Raw genomic sequence first — 17114 nt, 5'->3', positions numbered from 1 at the left:
TTCTAGCTCTTGCCTTAATTTTCAGGAAGTGCCTGTAACAAGAAATAGTAAGGAAAGCAGACTAAGGAAAGAGCCTCCTGTGGGTGGGTTCTGATCCAGGGTGGTGGCGCACTTGCATATTCATGACCTTCTCAAGTGCAGGTAGCCATTCTAGGATGCTAAGGTAGCATAAGCAAGCAAGGCCTTTGTAAACTGTGTTTTGCTACTGGCTTTGAGTTAAGGCTTAAGAAAATTAACTCCAGCCATTCCTGCCACCTGACTTCCTTAGAATCCTATTCTGAATTCTAGTTTAATGTGAGCACTGAGTATATGCCTGTGTGAGACAGCTCAAATCACCTGAGGATAAGGGGTTTCAGGTGTACTGATGGCCACTTCTGAGGAAGGCATTTTGCTGTTTCAGATGAGTTAGCTACATACATGTTTGTACATAGAGCCTGGACTTAATAGTCACCTTGCAATATAAATCTGGAAGCTTTTATAAAGTAGTGCTTATAAGTGAAATATACAACGGCTTTACAGAAAAAGTGATAGGAGAGGATGGGAAAAGTGTCTCTAACCCTCCCATTTTAACTATTTGGGCTGTTTTCTTTCCAGTCTTTTCTCTCCTGTGTAGACTTACACAGATGTAAACATTTCAAAGCAAATGCCATTGTCAAGAGTGCATAAACTGGATATAGCAAAGGGCCAAATGTCAGACAAAATTCTAAACCAGCTCAGGGTTGCACCCCTTCCTTAGGATTTAATTTCTTCTCAGAAAAAAGAGAGGCAGCTTTAATACTAGTGTCAAACAGGACATGTTTTTGAGTGGTTGCTTTGATGAGGTCTTGCTCATTAGAGGACACGTGGCACACACTCAGGCACACATCCACTTGGTGGCAGCAAGATTGACAGCCCAATTCTTAAGTGTAGTTTGTGTACTGAGCAGTTACAGGACATTATTTTGCACGCAGGTTTTCAGTTCCCTGTGTTCAGAGTTTGTGGCTGGGACATAACTTTCCTGTCCCTGTACCAGTAGTTGATACTTGCCTTTTAGCTGAGAACCACCTTTGATGTCTGGAAATGGTGGGTGAATGGTTTGAGCACAGAAGTGAAGGAATAAGCTGTAGTTAGAGCGTGTGCTTGGGTTAATACCTACACTTCCTACCTGTCAGGGGAGTGGTGTGTGTGAAGCCAGCATCCGTGACTGCATACAGTAACCATTTCTTTATGGCATTTCAAGATACACTTTTTGGGGGTTGTTTCTTCTCTCACCTTTAATGTGTTGTGCCCAGGAGTCCCCTTCCTACTGTCATGTCTCATGTTCCTTTACACCATCCGTCTCACTTCCTTATTACTTTTCTCCTTCTCTTGATCCCTTACTTTGACAAGCTATGCCCACTGCCCACGTGAATTCTGGGATAGTTATTAATGTCATAATTTCTAGATCCATCAATTTTTGTGCAAAATTCCTATGTTCATTTTCCTTGCCATATGGCCCAGAGATACCACTCCTGGGCATGTACTCAAAGGTCTTTGTGTCCCACCACAGAGACTTACACATTTGTGTTTATCGTTGTTCTTTTCATAGTAGTCAGGACGTGGAGTTCTCTTAGGTGGCTGTCAGGAGATGAGTGGATATGAAAGCGTGGATCACAGTGGAGTTTTGTTCAGCCATTACAAAGAAGACTCCTAGGACGGGCATCTCAGTTTAAGCCCCGGCAAAGCCTTTCTGCAGGAGACTGGCTGATAGGACCCTGTCTTTTCTTTTCCTTCCAGTCTTCAAGCAGCGACAGTGGTGGGAGCAGCAGCAGCAGCAGCATCAACAGCCCAGATAGGGCCAGTGGGCCAGAGAGCAGCCTGAGCCACACCATCCCTGGATCCTGCCCCAGCACCCCCCAGCCGATGCCTGAGCAGTCTGCACTGTGCCAAGGCCCTTACTTCCACATCAACCAGACCCTGAAGGAGGCTCACTTTCACAGCCTACAGCACCGAGGCCGGCCGCCGACATGATGCTTCTCCGGCAGTTTCTTGCCTTCTGTGAAGGGACAGCACTGTGCAGATTGGATATTTCAACTTAATGATTTGTTTTTAAAAGTTGCACACAGAAAAAAAAAAAAAATGCCTGTCGGCTTTCCGTCTATATTTGAGTGCCGGGTCAGCAGGCGCTGCTTACTCGGGGTTTTGCTGCACTGTTGCGATTTCGGAGGGGCTTGGGAGCAGTTTTTTATAGGATTCTTTTAGAGGATTCTTTTAAGAGAGGGCATCAGATCTACGTCGTGGCAGTGTATGAGGAAGTCTCATCTGACCGATTTCCACATCTGTCAACTAGATGCTGTACTGTATGTAAAGAGCCTCTTAAAAAATGCGGGATCTTAATTTTTTTAAATTCAATAAACTAGTAAAGAATATCTAGTTTCCATGAAAAAAAAAACAAACCCCTGTAAGTTTTCTCCCTAAATATAGGAAGCTTGACTCAGTGTTGCACTGAAGCTAACTGCCATACTACCTCTTAGTATGTAGATGTCTGTCTATGGAAATGCTCTCCCTTGGAACAGAACAGTCGCCCACTCTGAAGACCATGGAAGTTAAGCACATTTCCTAGTTGTGGTCTTTATTTAACATTTGAATTTCCAGGGAGAATATCACTTCCATATCTTATTTTCTTCTAGTCTGTACCCCAGACGCTATAGAGAACATTGTGCAGTTCTCAAGTCAAGAAATAGCTAGTAAATGTTATGAACTTGTGTATTAACAGCTTAACTGCTAGCTCCTTGCGGTGCCCATAGCCAAGGCAGTGGTCAGTGCAGACCAAGTGCAGGTTGCCTGCTAACACCTATGGGCACCCCAGCCCTGCCAGGGGCCCACATTCTGTCATGGAACTGGAAAGATTGGTGTGGTGTAGAAACACGAGCAGAGGCACCTCTAGGAAAAACAATGCGCTAGTATTTATTTAGAGAGCCTGGGCATTGTTCCTATGCTACTTGGTCATACTAGAGAGCCAGGCAAGCTTGAATAATGAAGGTGCAGGTGAGTCGTCTTCCTCGCTTGCAAGCTGCCTGAATAAGGAGCCGGGATGCGTCGTCGGGTCTCCTACTCTGGAGAGTGCCGGGGGGCCAACCTGCCATATAGATGAAGAGGAAGTGCCTTAAGCGTGCACCCATAGCCTCCTGCCTGTCCCCTTCACTGCACCCCACTCAGAGGCCACACAGCACAGGCAACAGCGCTGAGGAGCGGGGATGGCTCTAGTAAGAAGGATCTGAGAGGGACGACTGGACCAGAGCAGGTTACTGTGTGATACAGCTACAGTCTGAAGGAGGCCCATGCCAGGAAGAGAGTGAACATGCAGTGCCTTCCATGGCCGCCTCTGAGGGCCACAGCATGGAAGGGCCAGCCCTGTGACGTGGGAACTACTGTCATGAAGCCCAGAGCTCACGAAGTAGGTTTCTTTTCCTTTCAGAGCTGTTTTCTAGATTTTAAAACCAGATGTTTGCTGAGAGGACTCAGGATTACCGGGTTTGTTGGCAAGGGATGTGGAAAGGATACTTGGCTGGAATTGTAACAGAAAGGCAAACAGGGCTATGAGAAGAGAAGCTGTCAAGCACACATGTACACAACACAATCCAGAAATACCCAGGAGGGCTCCGGCAGGCTTAATGCATGGTGTCCTACTGAAACAAAACATGTATTAATAAAACCGTGCTCGAGGAAGCACGTTTCTTCCCATCTCCCACCCAACTACAGGCACAGGTGAGACCATCTGAAGACAAAGGCTCTTCCCATGCTCTGATCAGTGTCGGGGTGCCCGTCAACAGTCATTCACCCTACAGAATACAAGAGGCCATCTCTATCATGTGCTGTGCGGACTCCACAGCCTGTGGTCTGGCTCTGGGTATATTTCTATTTTGAGGCTATTTGCTCGAGTTAACTGGCATCTTTCTATGAGCTCACTTGTACTCTCTATTGCGCCGCCATTAAAAGCAGCCTTAGTGCATTGCTGTATGGTGCCTAATTGGTTGGTTATTTCTAAAAGCTGGTGGGGGGTGGGGAGCTGAGTCAGGGAGGGGTTGGAAGAACCACAAGAGCCTCTTTTGGCACTGACCTGGGCTTGGGTTTCAACGCTTCTACTGGTTGCCCTCCCCTTTCTTGTGCTTGTCATGCTCAGTGGAAGGAGTCCAAACCTCAAGACAAGAAAGAAGATGTCACTGCGGAGAACAGGCAGCAGGCCCAGCCCGGCAGAGCCTCCTGAGCTACTTACTTACCTGATCTGACTGGAGGCCAGTGGCAGTATGTTATGGGGTTCCTGGGAGTTGAAAGTGCTGCTCCGAGAGGCAAACTGATTCTCTGTGCCTGTAACCAAGCCAAATAGAACCTGCAGGTAAGAAATGGAGGGCACGTGAATATCACAGAGTGAGTCACTCACACTTCACTCGTGGGTTAATTTTTTTTTTTTTTTTTTTTTTTTTGGTGTTTTTGAGACAGGGTTTCTCTGTGTAGCCCTGGCTGTCCTGGAACTCACTTTGTAGACCAGGCTGGCCTCGAACTCAGAAATCCGCGTGCCTGAGTGCTGGGATTAAAGGCGTGCGCCACCACGCCTGACTCGTGGGTTATTTTTAACCATTGTTTGGGCAAATGTACTTTTAAGTATTAACTTTTTCTTTGTTCCTTTTAAAATTTATTTATTATATATATAGCTTTCTGTCTGCATGTATGCCTGCAGGCCAGAAGGGGGCACCAGATCTTATTATAGATGGCTGTGAGCCACCATGTGGTTTGCTGGGAATTGAACTCAGAACCTCTGGAAGAGCAGACAGTGCTCTTAACCTCTGAGCCATATTGCTAGCTCCAACTGCTAACTTTTTCAAATTTAGTCCTTAATCAGTACCATGGGTGAAGAATCTCAAAGCCATGTAGCTCTTTTCTAAAATTTATACATTTTTTTTTTTCTTTTTTGGATATTTCAAGACACAGTTTCCCTGTGTAGTCCTGGCTGTCCTGGAACTTTCTCTGTAGACCAGATTGGCCTCCCAACTCATAGAAATCCACCTGTCTCTCTCTCCTGAGTGCTGGGATGAAAGGCGTGCGCCACCGTGCCCATTTATATATTTTGTGTGTGTGTGTGTGTGTGAGAGAGGAGAGAGAGAGAGAGAGAGAGAGAGAGCAAGCCCTGTGCCCATCCATATCCACACGCACATGGAGGTTAGAAAATGACTTTTTGGACTCAGTTTCTTCAGATCTGGGTCCTGTGAACTGAAGCTGATGACATTGGTGGCACCTCCTTTACACACTGGGCCATTCTACTGGCACCCATGGGTTCCTTTTTTGTGAAGCCGTGTAAATAAACTTTACCAAACCTTACCTCCAACATGGCTGTCCCAGTTCATGGCATTTTACCTAATTCTCTTCTAGGAAGTGGCCCTTTTTTTGTATTTCACTCCTGTAGGTGGAGGACCCTAGCAGGTTTGTAATCTGATCCCAAGACACTTTGGTTACACTGAGCACGGTTGAGACCCAACTTACTGAAGTCCGCTGCACCAGGCGGTTCAGGTTGCTGTTGAGATGCGGTGTGAAGACATCCAGGTCAAAAGGGTCAATGAGGGCCTCCAGCCTATCGGTCATCTTCTCAGTTCTGAGAAGAGTTAAACATTATTACACGCACTTTTCAGGACAGGAAACAACCTGGCAGGTTTTTACTACGACAGTAACCCCGGAGGTGGGAATTACCCAGCTAAGTTGCTTAGTGTTCTTAGACAAGTCAGCCTGACATGAATGTCCAGTCCGTGCCTGCCACTTGGCAAACAGGACTCCTCAGTCCTCTGCTGGCTTCACCTAGCTGTGGGATGCATCACCAGGTATTATTTAACTCACTGATTACACAGTGACTTGCTGTTTAAAAGAAACCCAGTCAGTGTGCAGGATGTGACAGGCTTGGGGGCATCCCCAGAAAGGGACTTGAGTTAGATGCAGCCATACACCAACACACACACACTACTGAGAGGACTAAGATGGTGCTGGACTACAGCTTATAGGCACAGGACAGCACAGTGGGTTGTTTCCCTTTAGCATGGCCTCGGAGCTGCCCGAATAGTCAGTCAGTTCATAGATACTAGCACAGTGCAAGATTATGTTTGTTTATTGCTGACCTGGACAAAGATCTTAATCCTGGACTTGAAGTATGGCTTCTCCCACTGCTATAAAACGGGGAAATCCCAAGAGGAACCCTCCTAAGTAGGGTGCTGTCCATTAACTGCATCAGGAAGAGACTGCCCTGGGGGTGCCCCAGTAGGAATAGTCACCTAGAGTCTGCCTTGCTCCGGCCACTCTTCACCTCCTCCCCCTTGCTGCTCAGAACCATGGTGAGGTAGCGTAGGTCGTAGAGGAGCTGCAGGGCTCGGTTCTGGGTCATTGGAAATGCCCCTTCTTTCTGCAAGTGAAACTGGCTGGTGAGGGTAACTCCTTACATGGTTCCATGAGAGGCTAAAGGTTCTGCTTGGCACTACAGCTTGGTACAGTTTCAGAAGGTGCTATTGAGACCCACAGGGCCAGGTCCATCTCAAACGTGCTGAATAGAACCCCGGTCTTAAAATCTCAGAGTATGAAGACTTCCAGGTCTGTGTTCATTCAGAGATGATGCACCTAACCCTCAAGAGACTGGAGGCCCCAGAGAGTTTAGAGGTCAGGTGGGATAGGGAGGGGAGGAGGTGGATGTGGAGGGGCAGGGAATGGAATATGGAGTGTAAAAAAAATGAATTACAAATTAAATTAAAAAACAAATCTCAGCATGGAAGAGACCCAGCCCTTAAAGGCAGGCTCCTAGATAAAGGTGGCTGTCGCAGAGTGGCAAGGCCCTGGCCTGAGGAGTGGTGTGTGAATTCTGAGGCTCAGGAGATCACTGCATCCTTCTCCAAGGCAGGATTGGCCTTTAAATGTTCGCAGTGAAGGAGGATGAGTGAAAGGTCAAAGGCACAGGTACAGTGGAGACTGGGAGGCTAGGACCTCCTCATCCATCCTCATCCATCCTAAAGGGAACCTCTTGGTGCCGTAGCTCCGCCGTTCCCTCTCTCACCTGCTTACAGTGATCCTGAGCAGATCATAGGGTTTAAAGACTTGCCCAGAGCCTGCATGAGTGAATGGTGGCACTGGGCCCAAAACTCAGCCCTTTTTCCTGTGAAAGCTTTTACCCTGTCCACCAGTTCTGAACAGTGAACTTGGTGATGCCACCTGACCCTGAGAAAGTCACCCTGCAGAGGTGAATGCCTCTCCTGAGAACATGGAGCGTGGGATTGGGCTGGGCAATGATTCTCGTCTGAACCCTTTAAACAAACCACCCAAATCCAGACAAAGGTCTGTCTGTTTGGATACCAACCTTTATCTGGTTTTCCTCTGTGAGTTGCTCATAGGCAGCTATGACTTGGGCCATGCAGGTCTTCAGCATCTCCTGTAGGGTGACCTTTGGCAAAGCATGGCCTCCAACCCGATTAACTTCCTGGCATAAGCTAAACAGGAAGGACTGTACATACCAGGATGGCTGAAAGATGAGAACAACAGCATACTGCTAAGTGCATCCCTCCCCAAGGACGTTTACCTTGACCTCTCTCCAGTTAAGCATCTACCTGAAGAGCACTCAGCTGCTCCTCAGCAGGTACATATATATGGAAATGGCTTTCCACACCAGTCTGCCTCCCCAGAGCACTTTGCTCCCTCTTGCAGCCCAAGTACTGACAGTGTGATGAGCTCACCTGAGTAGGGAGGCGGATCTTAGACGTGACACTGCTGCCAGACTCTGTCTCCTCTTGAATTTCTAGTTCATCCCAATTGGTGGCAGTGGCCAGGACTGAGCCGGCATCACTGAGAAGCAGTGATCGAGTGAATCCACAAATCAGAAACTGGAGGTAAAAAGAGAATGGCCACATTAGTTCCCCAGGGCCTCTGCAGTGTGGTTTAAAAGGACCAGTGTGGGTGGTAGGCAGCCAGCACTTTCCTGGCACAGTAACGATCAGCAAGGAGGAGTAGCTGCTTGTCATTGTAGTGATGCCAAGTGTCACCCGGTGGGAAACCAGGGATGGGCAGAAGACTGGTACTGACAGAAGAGCAAGAAGCAGGGTTCCCTGGCCAGCTTGGCAAGAGGAAAGCATGCTGAGCTGCCCGGCATACGTGCTATGGCAGCCGTGAAGTAAGCATCACTTGTCTCTACACCTCATTGAGGACAGCAAGCCCCAGAAGTCCTGTGACTCACTTTCACAAGTGCTGCACTCCAGACCCGGTAGGCCATGACGCTCTGTTGGAGCAGGACTTCCTTCACTCCCTGCCACTGGGCCTGCGTGGGGAGGACATCCTGAGCTCTCCCCTTCCCCTGCTTTTTCAGAGCCCTCGCCTCCCTGGCAGGTTTCTCAGAACCCCCGCGCTGTCCCACAATACACTGCTTTAGGTGAGGGCACAGTTCTCCCAGAGACTGGCAGAGTCTGGCCATGAAGAGGACTGCGTGCAGCTTGGTGCTGTGAAGGACATCCTTTTGTTCCTGTGTGACTTCTTCAATGGTCCGCAGCTCTGCCTGGATGCAGCCCACGACGGACTTGATGCAGGCCACGGACTGCGTACGCAGCATGTCCTGCACGGTCCCAGCATCTGCATATCTATCAAAGGCAGAGTTCTTAGCCTGGTGCATGGGGGTGGTATCCTTGAGCAATGCTGTGTCACTGGAAGGAAGGTAGGCCAGGAGGTCGTCCAGTTTAACCTTCAGCTTAGAATCCAGGGCAGAACAGAAGTTCTGGACACAAGGGCTGATGGCTTGGGCTTTCATGGAGAGGCCACTACTGGCAAACTGAGCCCGGTTTGCTACGCTGACCCAGGCAGCATCAGAAGGCAGGTCGTTGGGGCTCTCGGACCAGAGGAAGAGAGACATGTTCTGCTCAAAGTGGACATGCTTATTCGATGTGGAGTTGTTGGTCTCCAGTTCCTGCAAAGCTGAGACTAGAAGCTCTTTGGAGCTGTTGGAGATGGATTCAAAGCCTTCTCTGGTCAGTGTCTATAAAGGAAGGAGAGCAGAGTTTTAGCCATTGTTACTTAATGGGAATTTCAAAATGAGTTGAAATGGTAATTTATCCTGGCTTTCAGAACGTTCTCTATGACACTCACAGTGACCATTTAAAGCCTGACCGTGAAACGCCCACACAGGTTCAGGTGTTAACAGCTTGGTCTCAGTTGGTGGCACTACTTAGAGAGGTTATGACAACTTCTGGAGTGGGCTTAACTAAAGCAAGGGCATGGGGGTGTGTTCTGAGGATAGGTATCTTTGTCCCTGTCCCCCAACCCCATCCCATCTGCTGTTTGCTATGAGGTGAGGCTTTACCACATACTCTAGTTACGAGTTCTGTCTCACCACTGGCTCCAAAACAGCCAAGTGACCATGCACTGAACACTCACAGCTCTGAGCTAAAACACTACATCATTCCTCAGGTTATTTTGTCAGCCATTTGGTCACAGTGATGAGAAAAAGAACCAGTACTGTCAACACAGTATGGCAGAGAGCAAAGACAGCCTCACTGAGTGGCACCCCACAACAGCCTGCTATCTCTTTTAACTTTGAGGAAATCTAGATTTGGTAAGAAACAGGGAAAGAAAACGTTCAGTAAACGAGGGAGGTTTTAACGTAGTCAAGAGGCCACACGGGGGGGCTGGTGAGATGGCTCAGTGGGTAAGAGCACCCGACTGCTCTTCCGAAGGTCCAAGAGTTCAAATCCCAGCAACCACATGGTGGCTCACAACCATCCGTAACGAGATCTGGCGCCCTCTTCTGGAGTGTCTGAAGACAGCTACAGTGTACTTACATTAAATAAATAAATCTTTAAAAAAAAAAAAAAAAAAAAAGAGGCCACACGGGGCTCGAATGGGAGGTGGTCCCAGTGATGCCCACTGTACCTGTAACCGATCCAGGAAGAGCCGCTGCATCAGGTCCTCCCAGAGCAAGAGCGGCTTCTCCAGCAGCCGCTGACACACCACCTCCCAGCTGTGGCTGGCAGACTCGTTGCTAAGCAAATCCCATATGGCATCTCTGATGCCTGCCAGACCCTTCATGCTCTTCACGTACATAAGCAGATTGCCGATCCCATTTTTAATGTCTTCATTGCACCTGTAACAAGACCACTTTGCTTAGGCTGCACTGGATCCCTGACTTGTTGTATTTGTTGTTTTTTGTTTATTTTTAAAGATAGATTGACTATGTATTTCTGGCTGGCCTGGAATGTAGTCCGGGCTGGCCTCAAACTCAAAGGGATCTGTCTGCCTCTGCTGCTGGAATGCTAGGATTGAAGGCGTGCGTCAGCACACCTGGTATTCATTTGTGGCTTTTCACATCATTGTTAAGAAAAATTCTTAAGACTCCATTTGAAACCTCTGAACTAAGTATGTTGGCATATTTACAGCTGAACGGACACTGGGAGTCTGCAGTTCTCTCAGCACGCCAAGCCGGCTTTTGTCTAGAGCCTCATGGCACAGCTTCAGAGCCAACACTTAAAAGCTCAGAGTATTCGGTACTAGAGTGTAAGGAGAAAAGCCTTTACTTAACTGTTATGGAAAATAATTATCTTTTAAAAGATTTTATTTCAAAATCTGTGTGTGTGTGGTGTGGTGTGTGTGTGCGTGCGTTCCAGGTGGACATACATGAATGGAGGTGCCCTCAGGTCAGATGCAACAGCAACCCTGGAGTTGGTGTTAGGTAGGTGGATGTGAGCTGCCTGATACGGGCTCTGGGAACTGAACCCAAGTCTTCTGGGAGAACAGCAAGTGCTCTTTAACTGCTAAACCTTCTGTCTGGCCCACGGTCAAAACAGCTTCCCGATTCTCCCACTGTAGGCACTAAGGGTCCACAGGTAGCAGTGTACCCTGAGTGGGTGGCAGGCATGTGGCACATTACCCCATGACTGGGAACCAGCTTATGCCTCCTGGGTGTGGTCACTTCGAAGGCTGCGTGCAGGTCAAGCCTCAGGGGTGCGTTCTGCCTGCTTACATGTCGATCCATTTCTGCAGCGTGTCTTTCAGGTACTCCTGGCTGATGGGATGTGCGAGAGTTCGGAGTGTGGGCTGGAACTCGATAATGGAGGTGGGCAGGTGTCTGAACCAGCTGCACAGCTTCATCTCCCCTTGGAGGGCACCGATGCCCTTTCCTAGAGAAAAGGCCAAGTGGGAGGGATCCGGGCTGGGCTTTGAACAGCATTCTGAGAATTACAAATCCATGAGGGAATGTCCAAAAACCTAGATGTCACCCACCCCATCCACCCTTGGGAAGGTGGGTCAAATTGGAAAAAGGTTAGCTAAAGGAAGTACAGGGCACGCCAGTCCCTGTGCACAGCAGCCTCCCCACACTCTGCCATTCTGCTGGTTAAGAACAGTACAGGCCAGGAGGAAAGAATGGAGGGCAAACAGGAAGGGAGGGAGGGAAGGAGAGAGGGAGGGGAGAAGGAGTACTGTGCAATCTTTGTGTGTGTGCATATGTGGCCATATGTGTGTGTGTGTGGGGGGGGGGTATTTGAGGTGGGGTCCTGCCATGTCACTTAGGTTGGTCTCTAAGCCTGAGCCTCCAGTGGTCCTCTTGCTTCAGACTTCTGAGTAGCTAGGTCCATGCCACTGTGCCCACCAGTCATCGACATTTTAATAACAGAGCTTAAGTTGCCAAAGAAAAGTGTAGGCTATCCATTTCCCTCTCCTCTTAGCATCCTAGGTCACTTGAAGGCCTAAGGGAACAAGCACTGACCACCTATCCTGCCTGCCGAGTCTCTTGGTCATCCTGCAGGCCTGGGCAGGGCTTCTTGAGCAGTGCCTTTCACTGTACTCTTGAAGAGGCCACTCAGTTTGTGTGTCTGTTTTTCTATGCCAGGGCAGGCCAGTCAGCATTCACCTTTCACGAAAGCTATAAATCAGTACATCCCAGCGTAGGGGTGGGAGGGTGGGGGTGGGCTGTGTGTGTGTCTCAAAGCAAAGGAAAGAGATGAGCCCCTGGTAGGAAGGGTCCTGTACTCCCTCCTTCTACCTTGAGCTGTTTCCTTTGCTGACTGCTGACGGTTCCACCTGACCCTGCAGCCCTACCATTACAGGAGTCTGTGTGAGTCTTTGCTCACTGATACATCCATCCTCGTGGGTACAGATGCTGCCACCTGCAGGCGTGCTATAGGTGGGCATCTCTGGGGACACCTGCTCACTCCTCAGCCCCATTTCAGGGCCTCAGTGTTCTCTAGGGTACCATCTGCAAATGGAAACCCATCCCAATCCCCAAACCAGTTCCTCTTGTAGTTCATTCGGACACCTCCCTACCCACATGCTCCCCAGACAATCCTTCATCTCTAGTCCTCTCGACAGAGATCGATGGCCGCTCAGCTTCATCTCTATGGCCCCCCTCTAGCCCAAGTCCTCATCCTATGTCTGACTCTGGGCCATGGCGACAGCCTTCTCTTAGCTCTCTGCACCTCTCTGTCCTGCAGGACACCACTGCCACTAAAAACATTTAATTATATCTGGGAAAATGCTACTCCAGAGAAGTCTGGGATGCAGGAGGACAGGTGGCAGAAGAGCACACTAAGCCTACAAGGAGGAGGAATGCCCTTATCTCTGTTTAAAGCCCAACTCCCGTCTGGCCCATTCGGCTGCACTTCCCCTGACCCCTGGCTATGCCTCGGCCCTCTTCTCACTAGACCCTTACCACACTGGAGAAACCTCCTGCAGGCACCTCAGCTCCTCAGTTATACTGACACCCTCATTTCAGGTCTCAGAACCTCATCTTTGTTATATGGATTTCTCCCCCCTTCCTCCATCTTCAGTTTGGTTTAACATCACTTTCCCCGGGGAAGTCCTCCTTGGCTTAGGGAGATCCTTCCAGTGTTCCTAAGCAACTGGTACTGGGCATTTCCAGCAATGACTACTGCTGACATCAAACAGAAACCTCTCATGCACCTCTGAAGGTTCAGCACCTGCTTTCCAGCTAAGCTGTGCTATCCACAGAGCAGGGGTCTGAATCTTTCCGGTTCACTGGTTTATGGCCAGAGCATGGTGCAGGAGCTAGGAAATGGCAGATCGGGTGAATGAATGAGGGTAAAGGTTATAAGCTCACCAGTGGGATGCTGCCTTGTGACTGTCTCCAGGGTAGAGAGGAGCAAGCCACAGGGCAGGGATGGGTCGGGTAGCACGCCTTCTGGTAGGGTGTAGAAGAGGGCATGTGCCTGGTTCAGAGTGGTAGCCAGCAGTTCCACCAAAGAGCAAATCTGGGCCTTGATGCCAGCACCTGTAAGAACGCACCCTCTTGTAACCAGTTCCCTTTAGCAAGGATGAACACGGAACGCTGCCTCAGGCTCCCCTGGTACACACTGCTCCATTCCCTGTAGAAGAATCCCATTTTTGAGAGAAACACACCCACCGTGATGAGGCTGGTTCAGGAGTGTCTGAATAGTCGCCTTTCTGGCCAGCAGGAAGTCTGTGAGGGCTTGGCGGGGAGAGCTCTCCTCCAAGAGCATTATGGAGCAGAGGGCTTCGGCCACAGCCTGGTCCGACACAGCCTGGCATTTGAGCAGCATCTTGCTTTCGTGCAAAATAGTTGACCTAGAAAGATTCACAAAGATCAACATGGAGTAGCTAACATCTGGGGTGAAGTGGCTCAGTGTATAAGGAGAAAAGACAGACAGACCCCTGTGACACTATAGGGGTTCAGTGAGCTAGGGTAGGCTACCAAACTCACCGGAAGTGGCTGGCTGCTGCCACCTGGCGGATGAGGATGGGAAATCTCGAGAGGATGGGGCTGTATCTGGAGCTAGAGGAGTCCAGCTGCAGCAGGCTATGCAGGTGGCAGCAGAGCAGGTAGAGCTGTGTGGCCTGGAGGTGCTGTGAGGCTTCCATGGCGCTCCAGATCTTCTCGGGGACCTCCAGCAGCAGCTTAATCTGGGCGGCCATGCTGTAGAATTTCTCGGACGGCGGCTGTGGCTGAAGGGCAGAAGACCGTCAGAAGATCAAATAAAAAGCACAGCTCCGCTTACACAGGCTTGGGGGAGAAGTTGGGGAATGCTTTTGTGTGGTATTGCACACCTTTGATCCCAGCACCCAAGGGGCAGAGGTGGGCGGATCTCTTGAGAGTTAGACACCAGCCTGGTCAACATAGTGAGTTCCAGACTAGCCAGGACAGCACAGAGAAACCCTGTCTTTAAAAAGAAAACAAAAATCTGACGTTTTCATAAAGCCACACTCAGTACCACTCAGCTTGCAGGGCACTTTATGTCCGACCAGATGGCATCTCACCATCTGGTTATTGGTAGGAGGGCGGGGCATCTCGCCATCTGGTTATCGGTGGGTGGAAGGGAGGCTTCCTACAAGCTTCCTCCTTCCTCTCCTTTCTCTTTAAGGTCACCAAAGATTTCTCATTGACTGTTCTTTACCACCCCTGCACCAGATCTTCACCTGGCTAAGACTTCAGGCCTCTCATCTGCCCTCTCACCTCGAGTCCGTCTTTAGTAGTGGTGTGTGGGGTGCCTGTAAAGGAGGGGGACTAACTCTGGCTCTTTTGTGTTCCTCCCCATCTGCTATGGGAGGCAAGCAGGCCTGCAACGGACTTATGATGCTAACAGTTTGATCTTTGATCTCGGACTTCCCAGGCCTATTACTGAGGGAAGATGAATGTCTACTCTTTATGAACTGCCCAGTGTTAAATCTTTTGTTACAGCAGCATAGCTGGCCAGCGACGTCAATGTTCCAAATCTCAGTTGTCCTTACTGGGGAGGAGCCACACCCAACTCACTCCTTCCTTCCGAAGTATTACATTAAATGGACATGTGATTAATCACCTTTATGCTAAACTATTTTCTACTGCCATTCTAAATTATTCATATTTTTAAAATTCAATTTCCCAAGGATTTCTTTCTTTAATTAGAATGTAAACTTCAAGAAAATCTTGGGAGGCTCCTGTTTATGATTTGAACGGAGAGGGCATCCCCCCAGAAATGCACCAACCATAACTATGAAAATCAATACATTTCTAAGACTGGGCTTACATAGTTGAAGCTAGCCAGCTAAGTCTGTCCATTTGGGAAGGGGGCTGTACTTAAATGTGTAGCTTAGGAAGTGACAGGCCGACAAAGTTCCAACCTTCTTTGCCCACGTTCATTATACTACCCTAGTTTTTTTTTGGCTTGGATTTTCTGACACCCAGGTAGCGCGAGAAAGCTGGCTCCACATGTGGGCTAGTGCGCTTTTGTAATTTCTTCTTCTGTTACAGTAAGTTCTCCTAGGTTAAAACTATTTACCCTCGGCGCCCTCTGCTCACTCCTAAGCCAACACCCAATGTCAGAATTCGACCCGCATCGGGTCTTAAACGTTTCATGGGAGGACATCAGGATACCCTGAGTTTTAAAAACCAGCCTGAAATGAAACTATTCACCTATTAAAAGGGGGAGGGCCTGACGGCTGAGGCTACCCTCCCCCAATTCTCCAGGCTCGGTCGGGCTCAGGGTGGGATGGGGAATGAATGACTTTGACAGGAAGGTGTGAGCGAACGGGAGAGATCTGTTCTTGACAGTCGAGAGACCCCTGGCGTTTTCAGTTAAAAGGGAAGGAGAGCGCAGCGAACCCACGGGAGGCGAGGGAATCGTCCGGAAGTCCGGGAAGGCTCCCGGAGCAAAAGGCCGGCTGACTTTTCGGCAGCGGACCAGCGTCCCGAGGAAGGCCCGCAGACGCCTCCCCGGAGCCCGCGGCGGCGTGAGGGGCGGGCTCCTCCGGCGGAAGGTGAGGGGTGGGGACCGCCGGGCGGCGGGGGCGGCGGGTTCGGATCCCGGACTGACCTGCGGGGCCCGTGGGACCCGGGGCGCCGCGGAGCCGGCCTGGCGGAGGCGGGCGCAGTATTGATCGGTGGCCTGCACGGCGTCCACCAGGCCCTCGGCGCAGCGGCGCATCTGGCCGATGGTGTCCGCCGCCTCGATCAGGTCGCGGTACCGCTCGCCCACCATCTGCCGCAGCTCCTCCTTCTTGTGCTCGATCTCGGCTCGGACCTGGCGCTCCAGCCCGCGGATCTCCTCTGCTCCATGGGTCTCGAAGAGAGCGTTGGGATCGCGCAGATCCAGCCGCTTCAGCGCGGAGGAGGCGGTCGCGGCCGCCATGGTGCTAAGCCAGGGATCCGCCGGCCGCTTCCGCCTGCCAGCCCCGCCCCGCCCTCCCGCCATCATGGATGGGGGCGGAAGTGCTTCCGCCAGGTCGGGATCCTCGGTGGTCCCAGGGAGTGAGCCTCGGTGGCAGTGCTGCTCTCCAGAGCTTATTTTTTTTTACTGTTACAACCTCCCTTCTCTCTCCTTCCCTCTTCCTCCCCATTCTCACCCTATGTAGGTGGCGTACGTGCGACAGAAACAGATGCGCGCGGAGGTCACAAGTTGCAGGAAGCTCACTCCTGCCGTGAGGATCTCAGTATAGAATTTTAGATGGAATTTTATCGGCTTTGGCGGCAATCGCCTTTGTCTGTTGTGCCATCTCGCCTACCCTGAGCGCTCTTTTTCCTTAGAGAAGCGAAGTAGTTAAGGTTGCAGAGCTGAACCTGTACTTGGTGGTCAAAGTCTTAGTGGCCCGGAGCCCCTTGCGTCGCACCCAAACCCTTTCCTGGGGAGGGAAGAGCTTCACAGGGGGGTTCATTATGGTAAAGATACACGTATGGTCGTGTTGCTGTCGGTCTTACATGCATGCACGCTTTTGCCTTCGATAGACCATCACAGCAACCAGGATTGGGCCTTGGGACTCTTCGCTTAGGACTCGGCAGCTGGAGAGCTGGGTGACAGCGTGGTCCACCTTGTGAGCGTAGTTACCTGGGTCTTCTATTTTATTTAAATATTGTTTAGTGGCCACAAAATGGGTTTCCCTGTTACAGGCCTCCTGTGGTGGAGAACGATGGGGAGTCCATGATGCCAGAGGATTGAACATCCTGAGATTGACCCAGTAAGAAAACCTGGACGTTCTGGCTTGCTGTTCATAAGTCCGTTCAGGGCAGGGCCCTTCGTTTTGGAAAAGTTTGCTGAAGAATTCTTTCCTATGTTAACACAGAGAAAACAGTATTGTGTGTTCAGCAGCCCTGTACCACAGACAGTCTCTGGGTTTTCTCTCCCGTTCACCATTGCCACTACTTCGAG

At 50.1% G+C, this 17114-nt stretch overlaps 3 protein-coding genes across 7 annotated transcripts in view; 2 read left to right on the top strand and 1 right to left on the bottom strand.

The window, feature by feature from the left end:
* Positions 1–3983, top strand: part of Fam104a (family with sequence similarity 104 member A) — a 23472-nt gene extending 19489 nt beyond the window's left edge. For both annotated transcript variants that reach the window (XM_029484203.1, XM_021175803.1), the window contains exon 3: positions 1756–3983. In XM_029484203.1, the coding sequence (XP_029340063.1) occupies positions 1756–1989 (234 nt within the window). In that variant the 3' untranslated portion in view covers positions 1990–3983. The remainder of the gene's footprint in view (positions 1–1755) is intronic.
* On the bottom strand, positions 2903–16480 carry Cog1 (component of oligomeric golgi complex 1). Of its 2 annotated transcripts, XM_029484195.1 has the most exons (15): positions 15786–16128; positions 13697–13938; positions 13379–13560; positions 13076–13246; positions 10982–11138; positions 9895–10105; positions 8213–9001; positions 7716–7862; positions 7343–7504; positions 6273–6400; positions 5497–5605; positions 4239–4348; positions 4079–4157; positions 3610–3644; positions 3010–3097 (listed from the first exon to the last, which is right to left on the bottom strand). In XM_029484195.1, exons 1-14 carry the CDS (start codon positions 16098–16100, stop codon positions 3630–3632), a joined length of 2817 nt encoding a protein of 938 aa, XP_029340055.1. In that variant the 5' UTR covers positions 16101–16128; the 3' UTR covers positions 3010–3097; positions 3610–3629. The 2 variants fall into 2 exon arrangements, with proteins under 2 accessions (XP_021031459.1, XP_029340055.1); XM_021175800.1 differs by lacking the exon at positions 3610–3644 and having other exon boundaries at positions 2903–3097; positions 15786–16480.
* Slc39a11 (solute carrier family 39 member 11) overlaps positions 15591–17114 on the top strand; it is a 405882-nt gene continuing 404358 nt past the window's right edge. For 2 of the 3 annotated variants that reach the window (XM_029484199.1, XM_029484197.1), the window contains exon 1: positions 15591–15729. The gene's annotated coding sequence lies outside the window, so the exon portion shown is untranslated. Of the gene's footprint in view, positions 15730–16155 lie in introns of those variants that run through there. The other variant, XM_029484198.1, reaches the window with a different exon arrangement.

This window comes from Mus caroli, chromosome 11 (assembly GCF_900094665.2).
Source record: "Mus caroli chromosome 11, CAROLI_EIJ_v1.1, whole genome shotgun sequence".
Lineage (NCBI taxonomy): Eukaryota > Metazoa > Chordata > Mammalia > Rodentia > Muridae > Mus > Mus caroli.
The sequence above is the reverse complement of the archived record's forward strand: the minus strand, read 5'-3'. Positions and strand labels throughout refer to the sequence as shown.